This window comes from Talpa europaea (genome assembly GCF_964194135.1).
Source record: "Talpa europaea genome assembly, chromosome: 13".
Taxonomy (NCBI): Eukaryota; Metazoa; Chordata; class Mammalia; order Eulipotyphla; family Talpidae; genus Talpa; species Talpa europaea.
Window position 1 is genome coordinate 84,989,747 of NC_140080.1, and position 25,881 is coordinate 85,015,627.

Here is a 25,881-nt window from a genome sequence, read left to right on the forward strand (position 1 = left end):
CAAGATAATCTTAAACCAAAACAGCAAAGCTGGGAAACTCAGGCTTCCAGCTATCAAGACTAGTAGTAGGTATTGAGAGACAACAGACAAACAGATCAATGAAACAGGGTATACAAACACATTCAGATCTAAAAATGAAACAGGGAGTTCAAAAGCTGACTTTCACACTTTAGTATTTCATTTGTAACAGAGGACACCACGCAGAGTGACAGAAAAAGAATGAGTTTTTAATTTATAAATGGGGTTAGGCCAGCTGTATATTCACATGGGTAAAAAAATAAATCTACCTTGCATCATACACAAAAGTCAATTCCAGATGGATTACAGATCTAAATGAAGAAGTAAAACAAAGTTTTTAGAAGATGACATAAAGGAATATATTGGTAACCTTGGTGTTAGGGTAAGCAAACATTTCTTTAAAATGTCACAGAAATGCAAAGGAGGAGAATGACTAAAGTATGTGCTTCACTTTCTAAAAAATCTCTATTAAAGTATTACATACAGAGAATTATTAAAAAAATCACTATCCAGCTCAGTGAGGTTTCACAAAGTAAAGTAGTTACACTCATGTAACTACCACCCAGATAAAAAAAATAGAGTATTACTTGCACACCAAAAGTCCCCCCCTACCACATGCCCCTAGGCTCTATTCTGCCTCCCAAATCTCTTAAATTATGAAGCTGTATTTATGAAAAACCACCATGACGAGATTTTAAAATGCAAGCCACAAACTGGGGCAGATACTTGTGACACTTACCTGACAAAGAACTCATATTTAGAATATAAGAACTCTGATGAATCATTTAGTAAAAGACAAACACCCTTCTAGAAAAATGCATAAAAGACTAGAATAAGCACTTCAAAAATAAAAAGTGTATCTGTATGGCCAATAAACTATAACATAAACAATGCTGAATACCCCGAACACATAACAGAATGTTTAAAAATTTAAAGACTGACAATACTAAGTGTTGATAAAGATTTGAAGCCAATATATACTGCTGGTAGAAATACAACCTTTTATAAACAATTAGGAAAACTATTTGGTAGAATCTAATAAAGTTGTTAGAATCTAACTTGTTAGTCACAACTGGTTTGTTGTGACTGATTATGACTAGTTAAATGTGTCTAGATAATCATTACTAGTTAGTTGTGGCTAGTTAAATGTCACAGAGAAGATGACTGTCACATTCAAAAATCAGCAGAAAGTTCCAAGTGACTCAAGGGTGGAACAAGAGATTGAAATGAGGCCGATGAGATAAGAAAAAAAAAGTATGAAGACATTTATAGGTTATGTTAAGGTGTTTTGACTCTACCCTAAAAACTGACAGGAAGCACCAAAAGATTTCCAGTTGAATAACTCTATTAGAGCTTCAAACCTGATGGAGCTTCTGAATACAAATATGAAGAATGAATTGAAGAGAATATGACAAGATGCAGAAAGATGGGACGAAATGAAAGCTAGCTGACATAGAGATGGAAGAAGCAAGCATTCAGGAGATAGCCAATAGGACTTGTTGGCTAATTAAATATTGGGATGAAAGATGGCAAAGTTGGAAGGATGATGCTCAGGTTTCTGGCTTAGGCAAGCAGGTGGGCAGTGGTAGGTAGTTTCACTGAGATAAAGCACATGGAAGAAAAGAGAAAGCACAGTTTGGTAGGATGATAAGATGATGGAGTTTAGTAAGAACTCAAGGAGTTAGTGATACTTCCAAGTGAAGAATATTAGTCGATGGATTGATGCAAACAACTGAAGTTAAGGATAAAGATGCAAAAATTTAATATGTGGATAATGACTAGAACATGAGAATGAATGAAATCATTTACACATAATTTACATAGAAGGATGCCCAACATTCCCTGAGAAATCACATCATTTTAAAAAGTGGAGAAGGAAGAACCTAAGAGTGAGATTGAAAAAAAAGCAAGGAAGGAGGAAAACCAAGAGTGTACAGTATCACAGAATTAAATAGAGGGTTTCAGAAGGCACAGGTAGTCACAGCACCCAAGCTAAAGCAGGTCCAACAACTTAAGGACTGAAGTTTGTCCTAATTTAATGAGATCGTCAGCAATCTTCACAACAGTTCAAGTGGCACAGTGGAAACAAAAGCTGTATTTCAGAGTTTTAAATATTGAATAAGAGGTAAAGTAGATAGCAAATACAATTCCAAGAAGTTTGCAAAGGGATAAGAAAGATAACAAATCCCAAGGCAAAGTGAACTTTTTTGATAAGATACTAAAAATTTAATCTATTTATAAATAGTTTTTTTTGGGAAAGTCAGTTTAGAGGGAGAAGCTGAAGATAAAAGGTAGTTGACTTCAATTGAAGGTTTTTGAGAAGATAAAAGGGAATGCATGGAGGAGCACAGATACTGATATAAGTTCAAGTTCAGTTTAGAGGAATAAAACAAAAGTTACCCCTGTTAAAAATGGTGCATTTGCAAATTAAGCATAAATGCTTTAGTATGTTCATTTTCACAAAGTAAGCAAATAAATGCAAGTTTAAAATGAAATATCAATTTTATGTATTGTATTACCACGGGAAAAATAAAGTAACACTCAATGTCACAAAGGGTAAACAGAAACAGGAATGCCCATACATTGTCAACGGACTTAATTTGGTACAATGGTTTAGAAACCAGTTTTCCAACATGTATCAGAAATCATAAACATTCACAGCAATTAGATTTCTGGGAATCTATCCCAAGAAAACATTGTAAAATACAGGCAGGAACTTACATACATAAGGATGTTCATTACAGTACTACCTATAATAATGAAAAAGTGTAAATAACATGGAAGTGGCTAAGTAAATCATGTTATTGTTGTTAGAACAATATATGTATTTTAGGAAAAAAATTAAGCACATAAATCATATAAAACATGGATAAAATACACACATATATATTTGGTAAAATTTAAGAAAGTGTACACAGAATGAGTATCACATTTCAAAATATGCATTAAAATACTGAAATATAAAATGCTAAAATAATAAAGTAATTGTATTAGAACTACCATATGGTCTAGCAATTCCACTTCTAGGAATTTATCTGAAGGAAACAACAACACTAACTTGAAAAGTTACATATGCCCCCATGCACATGCAGCATAATTCTTAACAGTCAAGGCATGGAACAACCTAAATGTCCAATAACAGATGAATAGATGAAGAAAATGTGGTATATTTATACAATGGAATATTATTCAGTCATAAAAAGTAAATACTGCTATTTATGCATGTTGCTAAGTGAGATAAGTCAGAGAAAAAGAAATACTGTATAATCTCAGTTATATAATAGACTCTAAAAACTGAACTATCAGGAATAGAGACTAGAATGGCAGTGGGGGTACAGGCCATGAGGAGATGTTAGTCAAAGCATACAAACTTCAGGTGATAAGTTCTGGTGACCTAATATACAGCCCCATGACTACAGTTACCCATATTCTAACTGTATATTTGAAAATTGCTAAGAGAGTAGATTTTAAATGTTCTAACCACCATCGCCACCACCACAAAAAAAAATTATGTGATGTGGTAAATATGTTAATTAACATTACTATGGCAATCAGTTCATGATATATATGCAAATAAAATCATCATTTATGAATCCTAAATTTATACAATGTTATATGCCAATTATGTCTCAATAAAGCTGGAGAAAATTATTCCAAAAGGTGCTGACTTCTGGAAAGGAGTAAAGGAAATATCCTTTGAAAGAAGAATAGGAAAGAAAATAAGACAAAATCTAGGATCAAATGGAATATCTAAATCCACTTCAGGTGATTTATTATTTATTTTTTGATTAAAAAAGGACATTTCAGTAAATCTGCCTATTCTGCTCCCCACTCAGTCTCTCGTCTTCCACACCTCTGGCCTACACCCCAGTTCTTCTACTCAAAGATAAATAAAATTAAATAATAATAATAATAAAGGACATTCTGTAAGATATAACTCATATTCAAAAACTATCAAAAACATGTGAAACCTAGCAGCACCTTATAATCTGATAATGAAACAGAGGAAGTAATGGCTCAAATATGAAGTTTATTCAATTTGAGTATAAAGGGAAGAAAAAGCAAGTCAGAGACAAGGAACTTGTCAAAGATGACAAATAAGAAAGAAGCAGAAATGTAAGCTCTTTGTATATTGAATGCAGTACACTAGAAGACGTACCCTTTATAGCAAATTCATAATCCAATTAGACAAAAGAGAACCTTGGGATGTGTTTTACCTGGTTGAATAAAGACATTTCAATGATCTTATTCTTTGGGATAACAGTCTAATAGCTGAACAGTTCCCTCCACCCTACTCCAGATTTCTTTCAATCTAACGAAAGACAAGCACTCATCAACGGTGCCGAAAGAATGCATAAAAATGACTGGTTACTTACCCTATCGTAACCAGGTTTTACAGATTCCATACTACCATATCATTTTACATATATGCCAAAATCATTGTTTAATTCTGTGTAAATGTACTTTTGTTTACATTACCCCAATTTACATTTTTTAAGATAAGGCATTTTCAAGGAGTCCCTATATTTACAGAATTCAAATTAGACTGCCATATGCTGACTGGGGGATAAGATGCTTGTTATGTAAGACAGAACTGTTGATTTTTATGATTGCTTCATATCTAAATTAATCCTTCCCAACCTCTTCACAGTAGAGCCTACATTAAGATCTAGAAACCCAAGCTAATGCTAATGCTAGGACTCAAAATTAAACATTTTAAAAGGAGTGATAAAACCAACTGACTTGAATACCATATTAAAAGAATGTGATAAAGAATAAAAACATTCAGGCCTACGATAATCTCAAAAATATAAAGTCCATTATCTAAATTTTTTACTCTGTAATCAAAAATTCTCTCCAAATGGAGTATATAACAATTTATATTACCAACCTAGCTGAACAAAGCTATGCAAAAGGCAGCAAATTTGGAAGATTCATTTTTGCTTATGTACTTTTTGCCAACTATTGCCTCAATAATAATAGTTGATTAGCAGTCATCTATCATTTGTATGTCAAAATATAATTAAAATCCACATCTTTTTTTACTAAAAACGCTAAATCTAAACTGGAATAATCAGGATGAGAGATAATGTTTAAAAACATTAATACAAAGGTTGTCTCTTTACAATTTTCCTGTCTTTGCTCAATGCAGAATCCTATATTTTGAAATCCTGTTAGTGAAATAGTGCTTAAATATTACCTCAATTCTTATGCTGAATATAAAGAAAGGGGAAAGACAACTAACAGGCTAGTATAATAAAAAACATTCTGCAAAAGTTGTTAGGTAACAGGATAAAGTTAAAAACAGTCCAAACCTTCAGAGAAGTAAGCTAAATCACTTTAGCACTCCCTGTCTGTGCAAGCTAAGAGGAAGATTAAATCCTTAAAAGATCTGGGTTAAAATGGCATGTTTGTGGGAGAGGGTGGAGGCAAAGATAGGATTTGGCTTTTTTTTACATATTATTTTCATTTGAGAATAATCTCATAAACCATAATAAAAGAAGGAAAACTTAAAACTACTCAACAGAGCAGAGAATAAAGGCAACTCATCTGGATATTTCAACTTTAAAAATCTAGGTTTGATCTCTTTGATCAAACACCCACTAAACATAATTGCTACAGTTTTAAAATGTGTAACTTAAAATAGTGCAGAAAACAATTAACTTGCTGTTAAAATGAATACAACTTGCCAATCAGTTGGTCTTTAACCAGAACCTTTGGGTATATAGACTGTACAGAGAATGATTTGGCAAAGAAAAGATGAGGATAAAAATCTACTAAATACGATCTGTTCTCAGTAAGACAACTCTAATTTCCAACATGGAAATTAGTTATTTGTTATTCTACATGGAAACGTTATTTGTTATTATACTTTATCTTTTGAGCTATCGGAAGCAAACCATCTTACCCAATTACATATTTCAGAAAATTTCAATTAATAAAAAACCTTTACAAGGAAATGATTTCCAAATCACCAAAAGCCAAAGGACAAGATGTTCAGGAATTTAGAAAGTATCTAAGAAAGAATACATTCAGGGAAGGACTTTATCAAGGTGGACAAAGTTCAGAATGGCAGAATTCCTTCCTTGTTGTAATGAATAGGCTCAAACTCCCACTGGGTGAGTGACTTATCACTGAGCACAGCACTAAAACAGAAGGGAAAGCCTGGCACAGAAAGCTTGAATGGCCCACAGAAAACCTAGGTGGTGACAAGAACCTAAAGGCACATGCAGGTACGCATCTTTTATATTGGATGTGATACACTTACATGGCCCCTGTTGAATCTCTTGGGGACCAACAGTAAAGCAAGTTTAGAACTTCAAATCTTGAGACATCTATAGCAAGATGCTGATCCAATGTGGCTCCAAATATCTTCTGTTTTCCTGGCTCACCTGAAGAGGAAAAAACACTACAGAGGATGTGGGAACTGAATTTCTTTATGTAGTTTCTTCTAGAGCAACTGTCTGAAAGTTTTGGCCCAATCCTTTACGGAGTCTGGAGATAAGATATTTGAGGGACTAGTGAAAAAAAATTCAAATGAAAAGGTGGAGTGAGACATCTAAAAGGGGAACATGAGAGCCAAAGATAATCCTGTTGGTCTATCAGTGTTTCTATCCCTAAGTGGGAGGAGGCAGAGAAAGGAGAGGAAAAAAAAATGCAGATGTTTCTCCCTCCACTCCCTCGCCCCAGTTGCTACTGAAAATTCACAAAGTACCTAAACTTTTTTGACCACAGTTAGGGAGTGAATAAGCAAGATTACTTAGAAAGTTTAAGCATTTTGTCAAGTTTCCCTCCCCTGGTTATATGACATTATTAAGCAGCAGGGAGGCCTTTCAGATAATATTTGTTTTGTAAGAAAAGATTCTGTTGGAATACAACTTGAAGCAATCGAGAAAGAGAAAAAATAAATTCAATTCATACAAAAATGGAAGTCGCAGGACAATATACCATATTGACAAAGTTTATTTAGTTCCGTTTTTCAAAAGGGGAAAGACAGCTTCATGTAATAAGAAATCAGAACAAAAGTTCCCAATTAGTAGAAAATCTTTTACAGCTAAACAACACAAACAGAATGCTTCATCCCCTTAGGAAATATCATCCCTGGAAGATAATCTCTTACAAACTAAGATTAGCAGAACCAAGTCTGTTGTATATAACCACACAGAAGCATAAAAATGTCATCCATATTATTTTGAATTCATTTTAAATTTATTTCTTATTTTTTTAAAAAGATTTTACCTAAATACTGTATCATTAGAGGTATTCCCAGTATTCATGTAATAGCCTAGGACATAAAACATTTTTCTTTCCAAATATATTCCATTTTAACCAGTGTTTACTTGAACTGTCTGGTGAAAACACCAGAATTTCTGAAAAATAAGACTTGGAGAAACAAGCAGATCCTTACCTGACGTGGCTGTTCATTCATTCGTTGTGGGTCTGATTTCACTTTATTACTAGGATGATTTGTGACTTTGGTTACTGGTTGTTTGAAAATTGATGCTGTTTGTCTAATTGGCAATGTTGTATTCAAGTCTGGTTTACCCTGTGGATATAAGTATGTTTTCATTAATAAATATTAATCACATAGTCATTACTTTAAATTAGATTGTTCCTTACTTCTGTGTCTATTTCAGTGTTTTAAATACTCAAAGTACTATTAATACACTTTCCTTGCAACATAAGTTTTTGTATACTTTTAAATCTAAGAAAATTCTTGACATAAAATCCATAATTAACTTGATTAGCAAAGTACTAAGGACTGATACATGAACAGATATATTAAAGCAAACACAAAAGGAAGGAGAGTTTTCAGGGCAGCGACCATTTTTACATTTTCTGAAAATGAGGGAAATAATGGCATACTTAAGAATTAGAATTAATGCTCAGCTGTTAGGAGCCCAGGCTTACATAAAACACACCGCAAACTTCCCCTTTAAAGAAGAATAAGATAATCAGAAATGGAAGTTCTAAACCCAGTAAACAGAATGCAACTCAGACAATGGAAAAGGAAGTATTCCCTATTTTTTAATCATATTTAAAGATACTTAATTGAAGCTTCAGAAAATCAAGCAACATACTTAACTACATTTAATCAAAAGATAAATAAAATGTAAGGTATGCTCTAATGAAGTCAAAATTTGGCTTAGAATTGCTATTAAGTTCATGTGCAACACTCAGGAGATATGGGGTGGAGGGGAGAGGGAAACAGGAAAAGAGGGAAGGAAACTAAATCTGATTTAATCATTATGTGTTCTGATTCTGGCAAAAAAAAAAGTCACAGATCTCTGAAAACATAAATCTGGCATTTTTTACAGAGAAATATGTGCAATAAATCAACAGAATAGTTGGTGAACTTCTATCTTTACAATTATTTCTAGATAATAATTGTGGCATCTACTTCCATATTCCAAAACAGTGGTTCTCACACTTTAGCATGTATCAGAATTATCCGTCCACTAAGTTTTTTTTAAAATACAGGTTACTTGGACTCACCCCCAGAGCTTCTGATTTAGTAGTTCTAGGGTAGAATCTGGAAATCTGCATTTCTGTTAAGGTCTCAGTGATGCTAAAATTTATTTATTTATGCATACAAGAGCTGGGGTGTAGGCCAGAGGTGTAGGGGGGTGACAGGATTCACCAGAGACAGAGTGGGGAGCAGAATAGGCACATTGACTGAAATTACACTGCTGAGGGGAGCAGTGGGAGAGACAGGAGAGGTCTGCTGCGCCATCTGGGTAGTTCCCTGGCTGGGGATTGAACTTGTGCTGCAATAGCTGTGTATTGCTTCATAGAGCTGTGACTTAACCCTTTCTTTAATAAATAACAATACACCATGCTGGTATTAGAACAAAGATCAGGTCAGCAAAGAAGTATATGGCAACAATTTCTATAACCAAATACAGCTGAACCTGGAAGATTCTCATTATTACAGCAGATTGACTAGAATCAGCAGAGGCTATTCTGAACTATGAATCTTGAATCTACAAAGACTGGTAGGAAGTAGGAGACATATCAAACTACTGGTCCTACAATGGTAAGATTATTTTTTTCATTAACTCTTGTTTTGGGTGCAATGAGTAGAAACTGCCATTGCCTGACAGCCATTCCCCACAGCATGGATTTATCCAAGAGTGTGCTGCTTTTCTCTTGACGTTATTTGAGTTTTTATTGTTTTTTTTTTTTCCCTTCCTTTAACTGGCCTGAAAGTTCTAAATGTAAAAAGACTTATTTACTAATTAATTTTGTATTCCAAAACAGTAATGTGCACAGTTGAGTAATCTGAAAAGCTGGACTAACCGGTTTTCCCAGAAGCTCACAAAACAGTAAATTTTATTACCTCTCTCCTGAGGAGTATCAGTCACTAGTGATTCACACCCAATTGTGTGTCTGTTTTTAAAATAACCACTGATCTGCCACTAATTTATGAATTAAAAAGCAAACACTTTTCTTGCAGAACAAAACTAAAGTTATTCATGTATTCGAAGTCTTTTAATATAAGAAAAAGGCAAAAGTCCCTTATATTACAAAGTTAAGCTAGCAAACACATTCTAATATTAGAACTCAAGATTTCCAAGCTTTGATAAATCTTCTCAGTATAATGCTAGTCCTCAAATCAAAAGAGCTTTTAGTAATACATATATAAAGCTGAAAGTATTCAAATAACTCACTTTTTGAGGGTATATTCTATCCCTCTAGGTTCTGGAAAGAATGCCAAAGTAAATCTTTTAATTTCTTTAAACTCTTACTTCATCTCTTTTCAACAGATATCTTGAGATGGTTCTTTTGTATACTCAGAAAAGACAAATATGCAATGAGATTGTTAAAAATAGAAAATCAAAGAGAACAAATTTCTTTTTGAAAGGTTAATAGTAACTAATACTACAGCTAAGCATAAAACGTGATTCTGAACTTTCTGGAGGCCTAGGTGAAAAGAGAAATGTTTAATCAATATTACGATAAGAAAAGGAAGGAGGAAGAGGCATGCCAATTAGGGAAACAAAAGCTATTGGTATTAACTCTATATAGAAAAAAAATTAATAAAGGCACTTAATATCACAACAAACATTAAGCTGATTTAAAATGCTTTCTTCTTCAATGACCTTAAATAAAAGTCAAGAGCATACCTTTTAAAGAACTCAGTGAAAATGATTCTGAAGAGAACTAAATGAGTCTAATTGCTACTTTCATCTTAAATACCTCAGTATTTTAAATACTAAATTTAATAGTAAACATATCACTTCAAAATGTATCTAACAATCTAAATACAGCTACCATCAACCCTTTATACATGAACTGTTTAGTAGTTATTAAATTTTGTTTCATTTTCTTTGTACTACAAATTCCATTCCTACAGATATAGCCTATTTTAACCTCGAAAATCTATAATTTATACATCATGAGATTATTTCTTAAAGCATTCTGTGACAATAAAGCTCTTAGTGATGAATTTTTTTATGATTGTTACCATTACTTTTCTATAACTGACCAAAAGTGATAAATTACAAAAGTTAATAATCATTAAATGTAAGGTTAAAAAAAAAATGAAGTAAAAAATTCATTCATATAAATGAAAGAAAAATAAAAATAACTCATGGCTTTGGATGAGCATTACTAATTGCTAGAAAAGGACAAAAATTAATACTGATCCTATGCCTATTCTTTGTTTTATAGATACAGCACCAGGAAATCTTGTTCACATAAATAAACAGAATGAGTTATTCTGTCACTCAATTCTTTGAACTTCTTTTACGGTACATCTCAAAATATCACAGTGAACCACCAAAAACTTTAATAATCACCATCTGTATTAAGTCCTCTCTAACTTTTGTTGTGAACAAAGGACTATATATCAAAACATCTTGACTACTACCAAGTCATACACTTTCTCAGTATCGACGCCCATGTTTCAAATTGTCCCTTTATTTGAAGATCAGGCATTTTACCCTGTGGTAACATTGCAAGCAAGTGAACTCATCTAGGGAATGGGGAGGTTGACTATAAAAAGGGATTTGGGGAAAAAAAGAACCTGGAACTCTAGCAGAGGTACATTCTCAGAATAACTAAAACAAAGAGTACACACGGGGCCTCCCCTGGTGGTGCAGCGGTTGAGCGCTGGGTTGCAAGGCTGCCCCCAGCCTCTGCAGCGCCAGCTCGATACCAGGCCACTGGCAAGGGTCTCACAAAAAAAAAAAAAAAAAAGAGTACACATGGAAGTGAAGGACACGAACAGCACAACTTTGGAAACATCCATGTTGTATACCACACAAAGCCTTCAAACGCATAATCTGACACCAGGAAATAAACAATATATTCTTTTTTTGAGCATACTAAGCAGTTTCTCACCATGTCTCTTCAACAAGGCACTAAAAAAGATTTTAGCATTAAATGGGATCCTACAACTCAAAAATATACTATTCATATGTGCCAGTATAGGCAAGAAACATATATTTCAGTGAAGAACTGGTTTACTTATGCAGGGTCATTTTTAACTACAAAAAAACCCCAAACCATAAATGACTAAAGGATAATCATTTTTTTTTTAAATTCTATCAGAATGTTGCAAATCTGCATTCTTTATTGTATACATTGTGTCCCTTCCCCCCCCCTACTGTAAATGAGGTTTTCAAGGACTTTTCATCCCTAATCATTTCAATCAAGTATTTCAAATCCCATTATGACTTGCAAGTACCAAGTTTTCTGCTTCCACCAAACCACCCATGCCCACACCCCATCTGCCTCCCTCCCCTATTGCCTCCACCCTATTCCCTCTACCCCCATTCCCTTTGGGAACCATTAACTTCTTTATAAAGAATAAAGCATTCAAGTTTTATTCCTTCTATTGGTTGGGTATAATTGTTTTTTTTGGGTATTTATATTCCCCAGATGAGTGAAATCATTCAAAATCTATCTTTCACTTTTGAGCTGATTTCACAGCATGATCACCTCAAGATCCATCTATTTTGTCTCATATGCTACCATTTCGTCCCTCTTCAGAGCTGTGTAATATTCCATTGAGTATATACTCCGGTTTCTCTATCCATTCATCTGTTGGTCACTTTGGTTGGTCCCATAACTTGGCAATTATGAACAATGTTGCTACGTATATAGGTATAGATAAATCTTTTTGTATTAAAGTTTTCATGTTATTTGGATAAATGCCTGATAGAGGTATTGCTGGATCATACTAAGTTTCCTTTTTTATTGAGAAATCATACTGTTTTCCAGAGGGGTTGCACCAGCTTACATTCCCACCAAGAGTGGATAAGAGTTCCTTTTTCACCATATCCTCACCAACTTTTATAAATTCAATTCTCATGTGTAGCATGCAGATACTTTTTCCCATTCTGTAGGTTGCCATATTGTCTATGTGATGGTTCTTTTGAGGCACAAAAATTTAAAGTTTGATACAGCCCCACTTGTTTATTTTTGCTTTTGCATCCCTTGCTGTTGGAGTTGAGGCCATTTTTTTGAGTTTTTATCATAAATGGCTATTGGATTATGTCAAATGCTTTTTCAGCATCTATTGAGATAATTATGTGACTTCTGTTTATCAAGCACCTTCACAGACCACAATGCTATAAAGCTAGAAAGTCATCATGAAAGGAAACTTGGAACAAACCAAAATATGTAGAGACTAAGCAAAATGCTTCACAACAATGCTAGGGGCAATGAAGAAATTAAAGAGGAGATAAAAAAATATGTAGAGGGGCCTTCCCAGTGGCACCGTGGGTTGAGCGCCACACAGTGAAGCTGTCCACAGCCTCTGCAGCACAGGTTCGATTCCCGGCGGGCCAGGGAGCAACCCACATGGCGTGGCAGACCTCTCCTGGCTCACCCACTGCTCCTCTCAGCAGTGTATTTCAGTCAGTCTACCTGTTCTGTGCCCTGCTCTGTCTCTGGTGGATCTTCTCACCCTCCCACACCTCTGACCCGTACACCAGTTCTTGTATAAATAAATAAATCTTAAAAAAAAAAATCTAGAGTTTAATGAAAACAGGAAGACAAACTACCAAATCCTATGGGATGCTCTAAAAGCAGTAGTATGTGGGAAATTTATAGCAATACAAACCCACCTTTAAAAAGAAAACAAAAACAAAAACCAAGATATCAATTTAACAATCTAACTCTGCAGTTGAAGAAATAAGAAAAAGAAAAGCAAAAGCACGCAAAAATCAGAAGTCATGAAAAAATAAAAATCAGAGCAGAAATAAATGAAATAGAAAAGAAAACAGGCCTAAAGATCAGTGAAACCAAGAGTTGGTTCTTTGGAAGAATAAACAAAATTGATAAGCCATTAGTTATGCTTACAAAGAAGAGCAAAAACCAAATCAATCAAATCAAAAATGAAACAGGCCAAATTACAATAGATGCTGAATCATAAGAACACACAGGATCATAAGAACCTACTATAAACGGCTATGCAAATACATATGACAACCTAGAACAAACAGGCAAATTCTTGGATTCATATAACCTCCCCAAATTGAACCAATATGAAATAGACAGATTAAACAGTTAAATCACAAGTGCTGAAATTGAAAGAGTGATACAAAGTCTCCCCATGAACAAAAACCCAGGACCAGGTGATTTCTCCAGTGATTTTACCAAATCTATAAAGAATATCTAATATCTATTCTACTTAAATGCTTTTTAAAATATCAAAAAAGTAAAACTCCCCAATACATTCTATAAAGGCAACATTACCATGAGCCCAAAACCATAGATAGTATGAAAAAAAATATATAGATTCAAAAGTCAAGAAAATCCTAGCAAACCAAGTACAGCACCATAGCAAGGGAACTGTCCACCACCATCAACTAGGCTTCATCCCAAGGAGGCAAGGCTGGTTTAACATATGCAAATCAATCAATGCCACCCATCAGATCAATAAACTATATATTCTATATGCAACTTTTCTCAGCATGGCTTTGAAATAAAGATATATGACAAACAGTTCAGATTGTAGATATTTCATGACAAGAGCCTAAGGAGCTCATTTTTTCTTTAAAATGCATGCAATTTTTGCATGATCTCTTAAAATTTAACCATATTCATTTTAATGTAAAGATACTGTTTTACCTTCCCCAAATGTTCAAATAAAACCAACATTTCCAAGTATCATTCAGGAATCATTTTAATTTGGTGACTTTGTGTATATACCACATACCCCCAAGAGATATTCAAGCCCCAATTTGAGATGCAAAGACTATTTTTTCTGAGATGTTTCTTCATATGTGAGGATAACTATCCATAATATGCTTATGAAAATCAAATGAAACTATGCATGTATGATGATGCTAATGCAACTTTCATTCAGCCAGTCATTGAACAAATATCCAGTACCTACTACCTGCCAGGTACTGATTGCATGCTGGGTACAGTCAGTCATGAAAAACACCAAAATCCCTACCCCAGAGTTTACATCCTGTGGATAGGGGAAGACTACAACCATAAAAGGTTTGTAATAAAAGTCATATTGAAACATAAATTCTGAATAACAGCCATTCCTATTATTAGTATAACAAGTTATTGAGCATGCTATTTAAATTTAGAGACTTAACCTATTAAGTTTTTGCAGAAGAAAAGCCACCCCTCGTTCACACAAAGGATACCTAAGTGGTACCTACAGGTCAAACCTAGATTATCTTCAAAAAGCAACCTCAGATTTGCTCCAGAGTATGTACAGAAGCCAATAGTTAACGTCTTTCCATTATATCAAAAGTCGACAATGCAAAATGCTTTATAATCCATCTGGTTTGTTGTTTGAGATAAAATTCGCACACCATAAGTTCACATTTTAAAGCGTACAACTCATTCATTTTTAATTAGTCACAAGATCGTGCAACCTTCATAGGTTTTTACAAAAGGTAAAGAAAAACACATCTGGGATCTGGGATCACTTATTGCAATGTCCTAAGTGAGGAGCCATACTTTTGCTTTTTAGAAATCAATGGGATCATATTCAAACAATAGAATGGAAGAACTAGACTTTGAACACATTAAGGAACTTAGATAAAAGGTGGATGGACATGTTGGTCACTGACAAGTTTCGAAGAATTCTGCTTGAAAAATAACTCTTGGAGCTTTACTTCTGTGGGGTCATTTAAACACTTCTGGCAAAAGACACGAATGGCTCAACCAGATACCTGGGTCATCTCTACTCAAACTAAGTCATCTACTGTATGTGATGCATTATATCTCATATACTCAAGTTGGCACTAGCTAAGTGCATCCTTGAGATAAGTGTGGAATGGTCACACAGGTTGTTTTCTGTTGGGCTTCTCTTGCTGATTCAGAGTCCATAAAATTAGGTAATTTTCCAAAACTATAAAAGTGGAATAGAACTCAACCATCAATAAAAACCTGATCATCCGAAATAAATCTTCCCAAAACCTTGGTAACTATGTCCCCAAGTCTGCCTTCCTTATAACCATGAAAATCAAGCCCAAGCTCTCATAAAAAGTTCTATTACACTTAGATACATTTGAAACCCTAATTCCCAGGCCTAATATTCTGAACAGATTATTCTCATCAACAAGACTATTTGCCAACATGACTAAAGTTCCTCTGTGTACATTTTGCTTTCGAGCAATCTTTATCCAATTGGCATTGCTCATTAGTCCAAAAAATGAAACTTGTCAGTTTTTAGTGACTCATGAGGTGATCTTCATTTATTAGCTAGTATTATTTATTAGCTGAAGATGAATAAATGGCCCATATTTCTGCATGAGAAAATTGTAAGTCTTTTAGACAAGAATATGAAATGGTTCTAGTGTCCTTTGTAACATCTTACCCATGCTTCCTTTATTCACATCATCCAAGTCACCACTATCCCTGTAAGGATACATACAAAACCTCAATAACAATGACTTGTACTTCTACACTTCTACGATACATTCTCCGCATAGTAGCCAAAGAAATCATATCGCTCCCTATTTAAAGCATTCCATGCCATTCCTTATTCTGGCTTGCCAAGGTTTGCCTATTCCTTGACCTCACATAGTAGCCTTCTTGCACTCACTGAACTCTAGCCACTGTTGCCTACTTTCTGCCCTCTTTTTCTAACTGTATCCTACCTTAGGGACTTTGCAGTGGCTATTGCCTTTGCATGATATGCTTTTCCTTGATTTTTGTATAGCTGACTGCATGGCCTTCAGATCTTAGCCTAAAAATCACCCCTCAAAGAAACCTTTCCTGATCACTCAGCCTACACTAGCCAACCATCTCAATCACTCCTATTTAATCCCATGTAGCATTTAATATTCAAATTGTGTATTAGTTTGTCATTGCACTAGAAAATAAGTTCCATGAACACAGAAACTTGCTCTAGTATTATTTCCAGAAACTGGAATAATGCCTAAGCACACAGAATGTGACCAAAAATAATAAAATCCTGTAAAATGCATAAAATGTCTATTATATGTAAGGCCTTGTGTTAAGTAGCCCTCAACATTGAAGTGTCTCATTTTCTGCCTTAAACTTACAGATGTTAAGTAGAAAATATTGTGATTCAGTGTAGTCTATAACTTTCATCTCAAAATTATTAAGCAAAGTAGTTATCTATCTTATCTGCCTCAAGATTATCAAAGAAAAAATACATCACTACTAAACAATAAGTGATGCCCGTAGATACATAGCCAGCACTTTCCTGAGTCACACAGGCAGCCCTACATAAGCATCCCACAATAATCCTCAGTACACAGATGCTGCTTTTGGCAGTCACTGTCAATCATGGTGTTATTATATCATAAAATGGGAAATAATGGAAACAAACTATCTAGAACATAGTAAACTGCCAACATGAGATTAAGACATCAAAACAAACTATGAATATTAGTGGGACGCATGTCAGATTGTTATAGGGCAGCCCCGATATTGAACGGGTTGCCTGGCTGTGGGTCCTCACCCACGCGCTTAAAAGGAACTTATTAATACTCCACTACAGGCACACAAAAGGTTAATAAAAGGTTTATTTATAAGGAAAAAGAAAATAAGAAAAATGTACAACTCAGGGAGAAAATAGGGAAATAAAGTCTTTCATGCGTCCTACCCGATCCGCCGACCTGGAAACCCAAAGACACTCTCAGAGCTGGCCAGACACTGCAAGCTGGGGAAGAGCCAAAATGGAGGATCCCCTCCAAAGCCCACCTGTCTGGCTTTATACCAACCTGGCTGCTTCACCCCACCCTCAGGTCCCAGCCACCTTCCCTTTCGTGGTTATGGGATTTGGAGTTCCCAGTATCTTTGGCTTTGGCCTGGGGTGGGGGTGGAGTCCACAAAGCCTGTATGGAATTAGCTTTAGGACATCCTTTTCCCCCTAACAAGATCGCTCTTAGAGAACTGTGGTTCAGGGAAAATGCTCTTCAATCCCAACTCTATAAGTTTAGATCATCTTATTGCAATTAACTTGAAATAGCAACTTTTCATTTGTAGAGTGGCTCAAGACAGAGAAGACTGATAAGTAGATTAAGATCTTGAGGCAAAGTGCAAAAGTGTAAGTTCAATTAATAGCATGCAATAGGTAAACTACACAAATGGGCAGGTTATCTTGGATGAGTTGCACTGAAAACGTGAAGATTACCACTAACTTGCAAGTAGACAGACAAGTCAATGTTGATAATAAACTTTAGTAAGAATAAGCTTGCCCCAAATGGTAACCTACTGTCCCTTAGAAAGGTAAGCAAAACAGTTTAAAGAGCCCACAGTCTGCTTAATAGTCCTGAAACAGATCACTCAGGTAGGAAGAAGGTTGAGAAGGACAGGAATAACGCCAGTTCTTTTGGGGCTCAGTTTTAGACAGTCCCTAGTTGCCTCTAAAAGGTGTTATAAATAAATTTGTTTATAATAGTAATCTATCAGAACTAAAGATACCTCGTTTCTAAAAGTCAGAACAATATTTCAACTGTGTAGTCTTTCCTAGCAAAACAAAATTAATCCCATCACAACGCATACCCCTGTATATCTTGGTAATTACCGAATAGCCAAGTTTTTCGGACCATACATACCAGACATTCCCTAATGGCCCATATAGTCATCCCATGTTTCAGTGGTCCTCAAGCTTTTTGACCTCAACTAGGAGTAGAAATATATTTCATATGACTCAGTACACACAAATAAAATCACACGTTTCCTGATGTACTTTTCCTGATATATTTATTTTCTATCCTACTGTATTTTGTATTTTAAAAATTCTAGTAATGAACAATTACATTGATTTAATGATCTGAAGTTTAAAAACCAATACCCGACCCTTACCTACTCCACCCCCAATCTTTACATGTACATTCTTGAATAACTGATTCACAGGCTCTCAGGCATCTTCAACATTGTCTCTCAACAGTCTCTCCAGTGCCGGGACTTCATGAAATTCAGACGTACCTCAAAGACTATTTCCCCTAAATTCTCTCAAATGAAGGCATTCTGTTTCTTACAACTACATATCTAGGGATGAGGAAGTGGTATAGGTTTCCTCGATTCACCCTATTTTTCTCAAAGCATGTCTCCATTTTTGCTCCTTCAAAAACACCAGCTCTTTTGAAGCTCATAGGCCCTATGAGGACCCAGCTATACTAGCCTCTACCTCAAATTTTGAATATTCAAAATTGAATTGATTTTATTCACTCATTTAAATTTATTTCTAAGGCAATCTCAGTACATGGTAATCCGACCCAAGTCATTCAATCCAAAAACTAATGATTTACACTTTAGTCTCCTACCATTTTTCACAAGCTATTTGGTAGCAAATTCTATCAATTCTATATTCAAAACAGATCTAGAATTTATTCACACCTCTCTGTGCTCATGCCATCATCATTCCTCAATGGACTACAACAACTACCTGTTACTTGCTCCATTTGTCCATTTCAAGCTCATGGGAGCCCGTGCTCAACAGTGACCCAACTTCAGAGTTGACAGTAATCCCTTTTAAGAACTTCGAAGTCTAGAAATGCTAGATTCAACATTTGTGATTATCTACTTAACTTCTCTGCATTCCCAATTATATTCACTAGAGACTGAGAGATACTCCTTTCCTTCCTAGGGCTTAATATACTGACCAAAAAAGCACCAACATCTGTGGAAAAGATTTTACTTTCTCTAAACAGGAATGTTGGTAGAAAGGAGGCCTCTGCTTTTAGTCTGGAATTAAGGATTCTAGGAAAGTAAAAATCAAGAGGCAGTTCTTATCACAATATACTTTACCAGAAGCTAGTCATCAGTATAATCCTACCACGGCTCCTCAGTGGTGGTTGACATTGAGGTCCCTATGACAGAAGGGTTAACCCACTAAGCTAAGCACTACTTCTAGAACTGAAAATTCCTAATCAGTTAAACAGAGGTCTAATTTGAGCCACAGTGAGCTCAATCACATCTTCTACTAAGGTCTTGCTCTGTTTGCCTGCTTCTAAATTAGCAGTTTTGAGTTATATTTTTCAAAAATTTGATACTCTCCCTCTAGAAAAATGCACCAAAGAAAATATTTCAGGGCCTCCCCGGTGGCGCAGCGGTTGAGCGCTGGGTTGCGAAACTGCGCGCGGCCTCTGCGGCGCCGGTTCAATCCCCGGCTGCTCCCCGGCCAACGGAGGAGGGTCCCACATGGCGCGCAGACCTCGAGCAGCCAACGGAGGAGGGTCCCACATGGCGCGCTGACCTCTCCTGCCGCCCGCTGCTCCCCTCAGCAGTGTACTTCGGTCCTTCTGCCTGCTCTGCTCCCCGCTCTGGTGAATTCTCTCACCCTCCCTCCCGCACTTCTGACTGTACCCAGTGCATGTATAAACAAAACAAGCAAACAAACCAGCAAACAAATAAATAAAGCATGCCTCTATAAAAAAAAAAAAAAAAAAAAAAAAAAAAGAAAATATTTCATAGTTCAAAGGTTCCTGGAGGCCCTCCTGAAGGATGACCTCTCAAGTTATACCTTCCACCTTGGACTCCATATTCAATATCGAATCTGAGTCCCATCACCACCACCTAAGTTTTCAAACTGCACAATTATTGCCCCATCCCCCAGCATACTAACTCTCTACAGTAATTTATTTTTATTATTTTGTGGTAGATAATTAAAGCAAGTAACTTCTAGATCATTTGATTGAGTACCTAGGGTACAGGCACACACAACCCAAGACCGTGTGTGTTATTACAGTAGCATACTACCATAAAACAAAGTAATGCATGGGAATTGAATAACAGCACACTTATACAGTTGATTCCATTTAAGAGAATATGCTGCTTTTATTTTCAAATGCATCAAATTTGTATAATTAGAGAAATGTGACATAAGAACTAAATCTTTCCACGGTATTAGTAGCATGTTGACAAGCCCTGCTTTAAAAAAATTGTTGCATACTATAATCATACTGTAAGCAATTTGTAAATTACATCATATGCCACATTGTTAGGGATCCTGAATTTTACTAGTTTTCTAACACAAACAGTTCTGTTATTAAAAGCTAGGAAAACACAACGAGTTGTTTCATATTTACACATCTAAAACATTAATAGAAATTTCTAAGAATAAAACCAAGCTACTTAAGTTTCCTAAACATATCTTGCACCTAGAATTACTGTACTTTCACCTGTAAATACTTTTTTCCACTGGTATATGACAAATTATTTCTACTGATATTTTATACTGCTTTTGCTTTTTCATACTCCTTCAAATAGAATTTTAAGGTAACTGGTTTTAACATAAAAGATTCAAGTGTACAGAATTATAACTCACCATTCACATACATTCTATCAAAGCTACAGATACTCCATGAGTGTGTTTCATCCATGTACAGGGGCCATGCTAATCTTCTCTGTGTCATTTGAATTTTATCTATGTGCCACCCAAGCATGCACCACTATGCTCTTCTTATCCAACCCTAGGATGCCTCCAAACCTTGAAACATCTGGTTTTAGAAAATTCAAAGCCCGCATAAATGCCAAAACAATATTTGGCTCCCCAAGGAAAGATTTGTCTTATCTACATATTGAAAGTCATAGCTGTAGAACTGTGCTGTCCAATATGGTAGCTAGGAGGAATATGTAGCTACTTAATAAAACCAAAAATTCCCTTACTCAGTCACACCGGTCACATTTCTAATACTCAAAAGGCACATGTGGCTGGTGGCTAGAACACTTTCACAATTACAGAAATTTCTACTGAGTGGTGTTGCTCCGTAACTTCTCCCAGTAAGCTCTGAGAAGGCTGCTCAAATATCAATTCAATGTTGATGATTTCGAAGTCTTCTAAAAATTAACCTAATGGAATACCTTCAGTAACCTACTTGGATCACAACTCTACCTTTTCAACTGGAGGGATGGTTCGTTGGCAAGAAAATCATTAGGTATAATCAAGAATGGGAAAGATTTTCAGGGAAAGGTTAAGACTGAGTTTGAGACAGCAGGAATAGTTCTGTAAAAACAGTACTAAATATTAATTAAAAGGCAATGTACTCACTCTTCTGTACTCATCCATCCTAAAATATTTAAAAACCGCTTTGCAAAAGATCATCAAAAGATATCTTTTCATTCACACCTAAATACTATTCACTCAAGTAAACTACCTTTGTTATGAAAGTTATATTAAGATAAATTTAAAATCAGTAAATATAAACACAATTTAGTCTATTTTAAGGTTTATTTTAGTTGCATTTATAATTTGTTCAAAGTGATTTTAAAAATCTCAAAAATAACATAATGAATAATGCATTCAGTCAGATTTACAGCTACGTAGCCCAATTCAGATTTACATTTCCCAGCTTCCTCTACACTGTATTATTAAAAAAAAAAAAAGACAGTACAAGATCTTTACTTGTTCACTTAGCAAATATTTATTGCATTGTTAAAGTTCTCATTCTCTGCCTTCCAGTGTAAGGGCTGGAAATAACTTCCCCTCAACGCGTCCACATACAGGTGCTGTTGTTTCCTATGCCACCAAGAAGCTACACTGCAGACCTACCTTATTAACTTGCTTGTTTTGCTAATATTTTATTCTAAATCACTGTAGATTAGTCACTGCTGTGTATTTGTGCTAACTTAGTCTGATACCCTTCTTATTCTGCTAAATCAACTAACCAAAAACCCCCCAAAAAATGTTGACAGTATGCTCATTTAACAGAAGAAAGCTTCATGTTTCCAGTATCTAATGAATCACTGGTTTTTCTCTTGACCACAGTCAGTTACACTTTAGACAAGCCAGTCTCCAAGAAGATGGGCTGCTGAGACATGCTGACCTGTTTTACTTAGCCCCAGAAAGGGATATAAATTTGTTCTAAAGGGCTCCGCTCCTAATATTATACAACATATCCCTTAGATTATTGTGAAGGCAAATAAGTACTGATGATGAGAAGAAATCACTAACGAATAAACTGGTCGCATCCCTGGAAAAGCTATGAACCCATCACCGAGTCTGCTGTGGCCTAAAAGAAAGGCACTGTCTCCAGAGGCCAGGATCCTGGGAATGTGGAATCCCCTGGGCATGCAAGGAAGACACTCACATATGTGAATCTCAGTTTCATCATCCATTAGGGAAGAAAGCAGGTAACGTTGTACTGCAAATATTCTGCAAGATCAACTGCACTGTCTCCTTGCCAGTCCCTTTAACATTATTATTAACTAGCCACAAATATGTTTTCTGCTTTATAGAGCTATTTAAAGTTGCTGTTACTCTACGAAAACTTTATTTTTAAAAATATGAAACTCCCTTTTCTAGCTACTTTAATAAAGTCAGAAGTAAAAAATAAGATCACGCCCCCAAAAATTCAGATAGAAAGATTCCAAAAACAATGACAATGACAGACATTTCCAAAATAATGTATGGCATGTTAATTTATTCAATATTTATGGACACTATAACCATCTGGAACGAGGTGGATATTAAATAAAATAAACATGAGGCAAGCATTTATTAAGTACCTACCTTGTGCTAGGCTTTGGACTACAATGCAAAACAAACAAAAAAAGACATGGTCCCTGCCCTCATGGAGCTCACACTCTACTTGAAGCAGACAAACTCACAAATACAGTGGAAAAGCACCAGGGAGGCTTATGGAAGAAGAGATTGGTTCTGCTTGGAGAATGCAGGGCAAGCTTCAGAGAGATGCAGGCAATGGAGCTGGGCTTGGATGAGTAGGAGTTCGCCAGATGAAGGGGAAGGGGGGGAAGCGCATTCCAAGCAGAGGAAACAGCACATGAGCAAGCAGAGTCTTGAAAGCACATGCCATGGTGCAGGCTGATGAGTGGTCCAACGCAGCTAGAGCAGAAAGGTGCACACAAACTAAAGAGACGAATTAGTTTTTGGTTTTTAGTGAATCGTAACTATCAGGGAACACATTACATTAGTATAGCTTAACTGTGATTCTGGTAACAACAGGGTAGTCTGAAAGCTTTCCATTCATTTCATAATTATTTGAGCCCCTTCCGAAGGTAGCTAGCACTGTGGTTGGAGTTTTAAACAGGCAGTTTTAAAAAAATAAATCTTAAAAATTTTCTTCTGTATATTTAAGAAACAAAGCCAGAAAAAAAAGATTTTTTAAGCTGAAATCACAGAGCTTTGCTTTAACACGTTCATGGTCCTAACTTTTGCTAACTTGAACTCCCTCTATCCTGACTATGTCATCCTTCTCAATACCTTCAAAGCTATCAACTCAAAGTAACCTCACAGTTAAACAACAGAGGCAATTTCAGCCTCCCTTTCTCAGGCTGCTTCTCTAAACAAGGTACTTGCCAATGTCTTTACAGAAATCAAAGCAAGGTGACCAATGCAACATATGAGGAAACAATACCAATTTTTGGAAATTCAACTACTGTACTGTATACAAACTACTATGCTGAATTCCGAATAAAGAGCCACTAAAGCAGAGACCCCTATACCCTTCAGGAAAAGCAAAAAGATAAGGAAGAGCTCTTGGGTCAAAAGGTTTCCTACACTGGCCACTAGGCGACGTGGCTCAGAGATAGGCTGGTGTGCTTGGGAAGGTGCAATGGAAAAGGAAAGAAACTAATATGGGTCAAATATTTTGCGAGATGTCTTCACAAATTCCTATTTACTCCTTGCAATAATGCTCAGGCAAAGATTTCATCCCCTTAATTTTAAAAATAAGAAAGCTGCAGTCATCAGTAAAGTTCAGCCTTGCTGAGTCCAGAATACTCCCTCCTCTTCTATGCTACCTCGGGGTTTTTAAAACAAAGACAGCACTCCTAAGGGGCTTGCAGGATTATACTATTCTTATCCCTAGAAAGAAAAGCCCTTATTTTTCCTTCCACCATTTTCACAATCAGTGTGAGACAATGGTAGTGACAATACACATACACATGTCTCCGAAATTTAGAGGAAGAAAAAATTAGTTGCCAATGGGATTGGGAAAAGTGTTTCTTTGTAAAGATATGCGATGCTTTAATACAATTAAATTCAAACGCTACTTGTTTAAATTTCCTATACAATATACCATTAACTAAATAGCTCAATAAAAATAAGAATAGAAAATCTCCAGAGTATTAGGATAAGAATATTGGTCCTACAAGTCATAATCTTCACCTTCATCAAAGTCAAAATAAAAATTGCCCTTTCTCAAATCCTAATACTAAGTGCATGTGCCACGTTACAATTTTGCCTGTTTTATGGCAATAGGAACTATTTTAAAGGGGATAAAAAATGGAGACAATTAACATCAACAAAGAATCTTCTGTAAATAGTCCCACTGGGCCAAAAGTGTGATGTATGTTAACCCAGAGAGATAGTGAAATGTTGTTTTCATTTTACTTATGTTGTCTCTTTATAAATACTACCAACTAGCAGGAAATTAATCAGATTTTTAAGTCAAAATATTCTGCAGAGGGAGGGGGAAAAAATTGGAATATTTAGACAACCAAGATTACAGTGACATAGGTACTTTTTGGAAAGCTTTTGAAATGGTATATAAATATATAGGCTATAAGTAAATTAAGCAACCAACCTTATTTTGATTGAGAGAATCATTCCGCAGTCTCTGTTTGTTCTTCTGTAATTTACTAGGCATCATCTTTCCAGTTCTGAAGTCAAAACTGCTGAGGTCAACAGTATTTCCCAGGTACCTGGCCAACTGAGGTTTGCTTCTGAACTTCTTACCACTCGGACTGGAAGAAAAATAACATCAATTGTACAAAAGACAAAAGTTACTCAAGTTCTCTACATAAACCTTTCTTCACACCTTCCTCTCTCTTTCCAACTATTATCACATCATGATGTTATGGTTTTATCCAAAAGAAATGTTAAAGTTTTAAAGGAACATCGTCACATCCCTGTAAAAGCGGTAACACGCCATCTAACATGACACTTAGCTAAACACACCACTGCAGCATAGGACAGATGTTTACTACAGATAATCCCAGTGGTCACTCCCTCATCAACCACTGACAGTCCCGACACTAACTGCATGGCACAGCACAATAAGCACACTGCAAATGTCTTCAATCTTATAAACTTTTTTTCCAAATTGACTTTGAAATGCCTTTTTTCCCCTGTATGTACTACAAATAACACAATACCAGCAGTAAGCAGAAAGAACTTCAGAAGGAATTCTTCTAAAACCAACAACCTTTATTAAAAACCACACGAACACGTAGGACCAGATAATCTTTGAGTTACTAATTTGAACTCATAATATTTACAACAAAAAATTCTTGAATTTTGACGATATTTAGAGGAGAAAAATAAGGCAAACATTTACAATGTGTTTGTATAATACTAACGTGAGTTTTGTTAGCCAAGCTCCTACCTTAGAGAAGCATATCAATAATTTATTGCTTGTAACAACTACTTTCAAATTTGGAAAATAATACAAGTGCCAGAATTATATAGAGGGCTATTTAGGAACTAGTCTTTCCTTAAAAAGAAAA

The 25,881-nt window shown here is 35.6% G+C and overlaps 1 protein-coding gene across 1 annotated transcript in view; it reads right to left on the reverse strand.

Annotated features, from left to right (window-relative positions):
- Positions 1–25,881, reverse strand: part of MBD2 (methyl-CpG binding domain protein 2) — a gene marked incomplete at both ends in the record, with an annotated part of 57,982 nt that overhangs the window by 18,573 nt on the left and 13,528 nt on the right. Inside the window, 2 exons of the mRNA XM_084252531.1 lie at positions 7,427–7,564; positions 24,960–25,119. Coding sequence (XP_084108657.1) covers positions 7,427–7,564; positions 24,960–25,119 — 298 coding nt within the window. The remainder of the gene's footprint in view (positions 1–7,426; positions 7,565–24,959; positions 25,120–25,881) is intronic.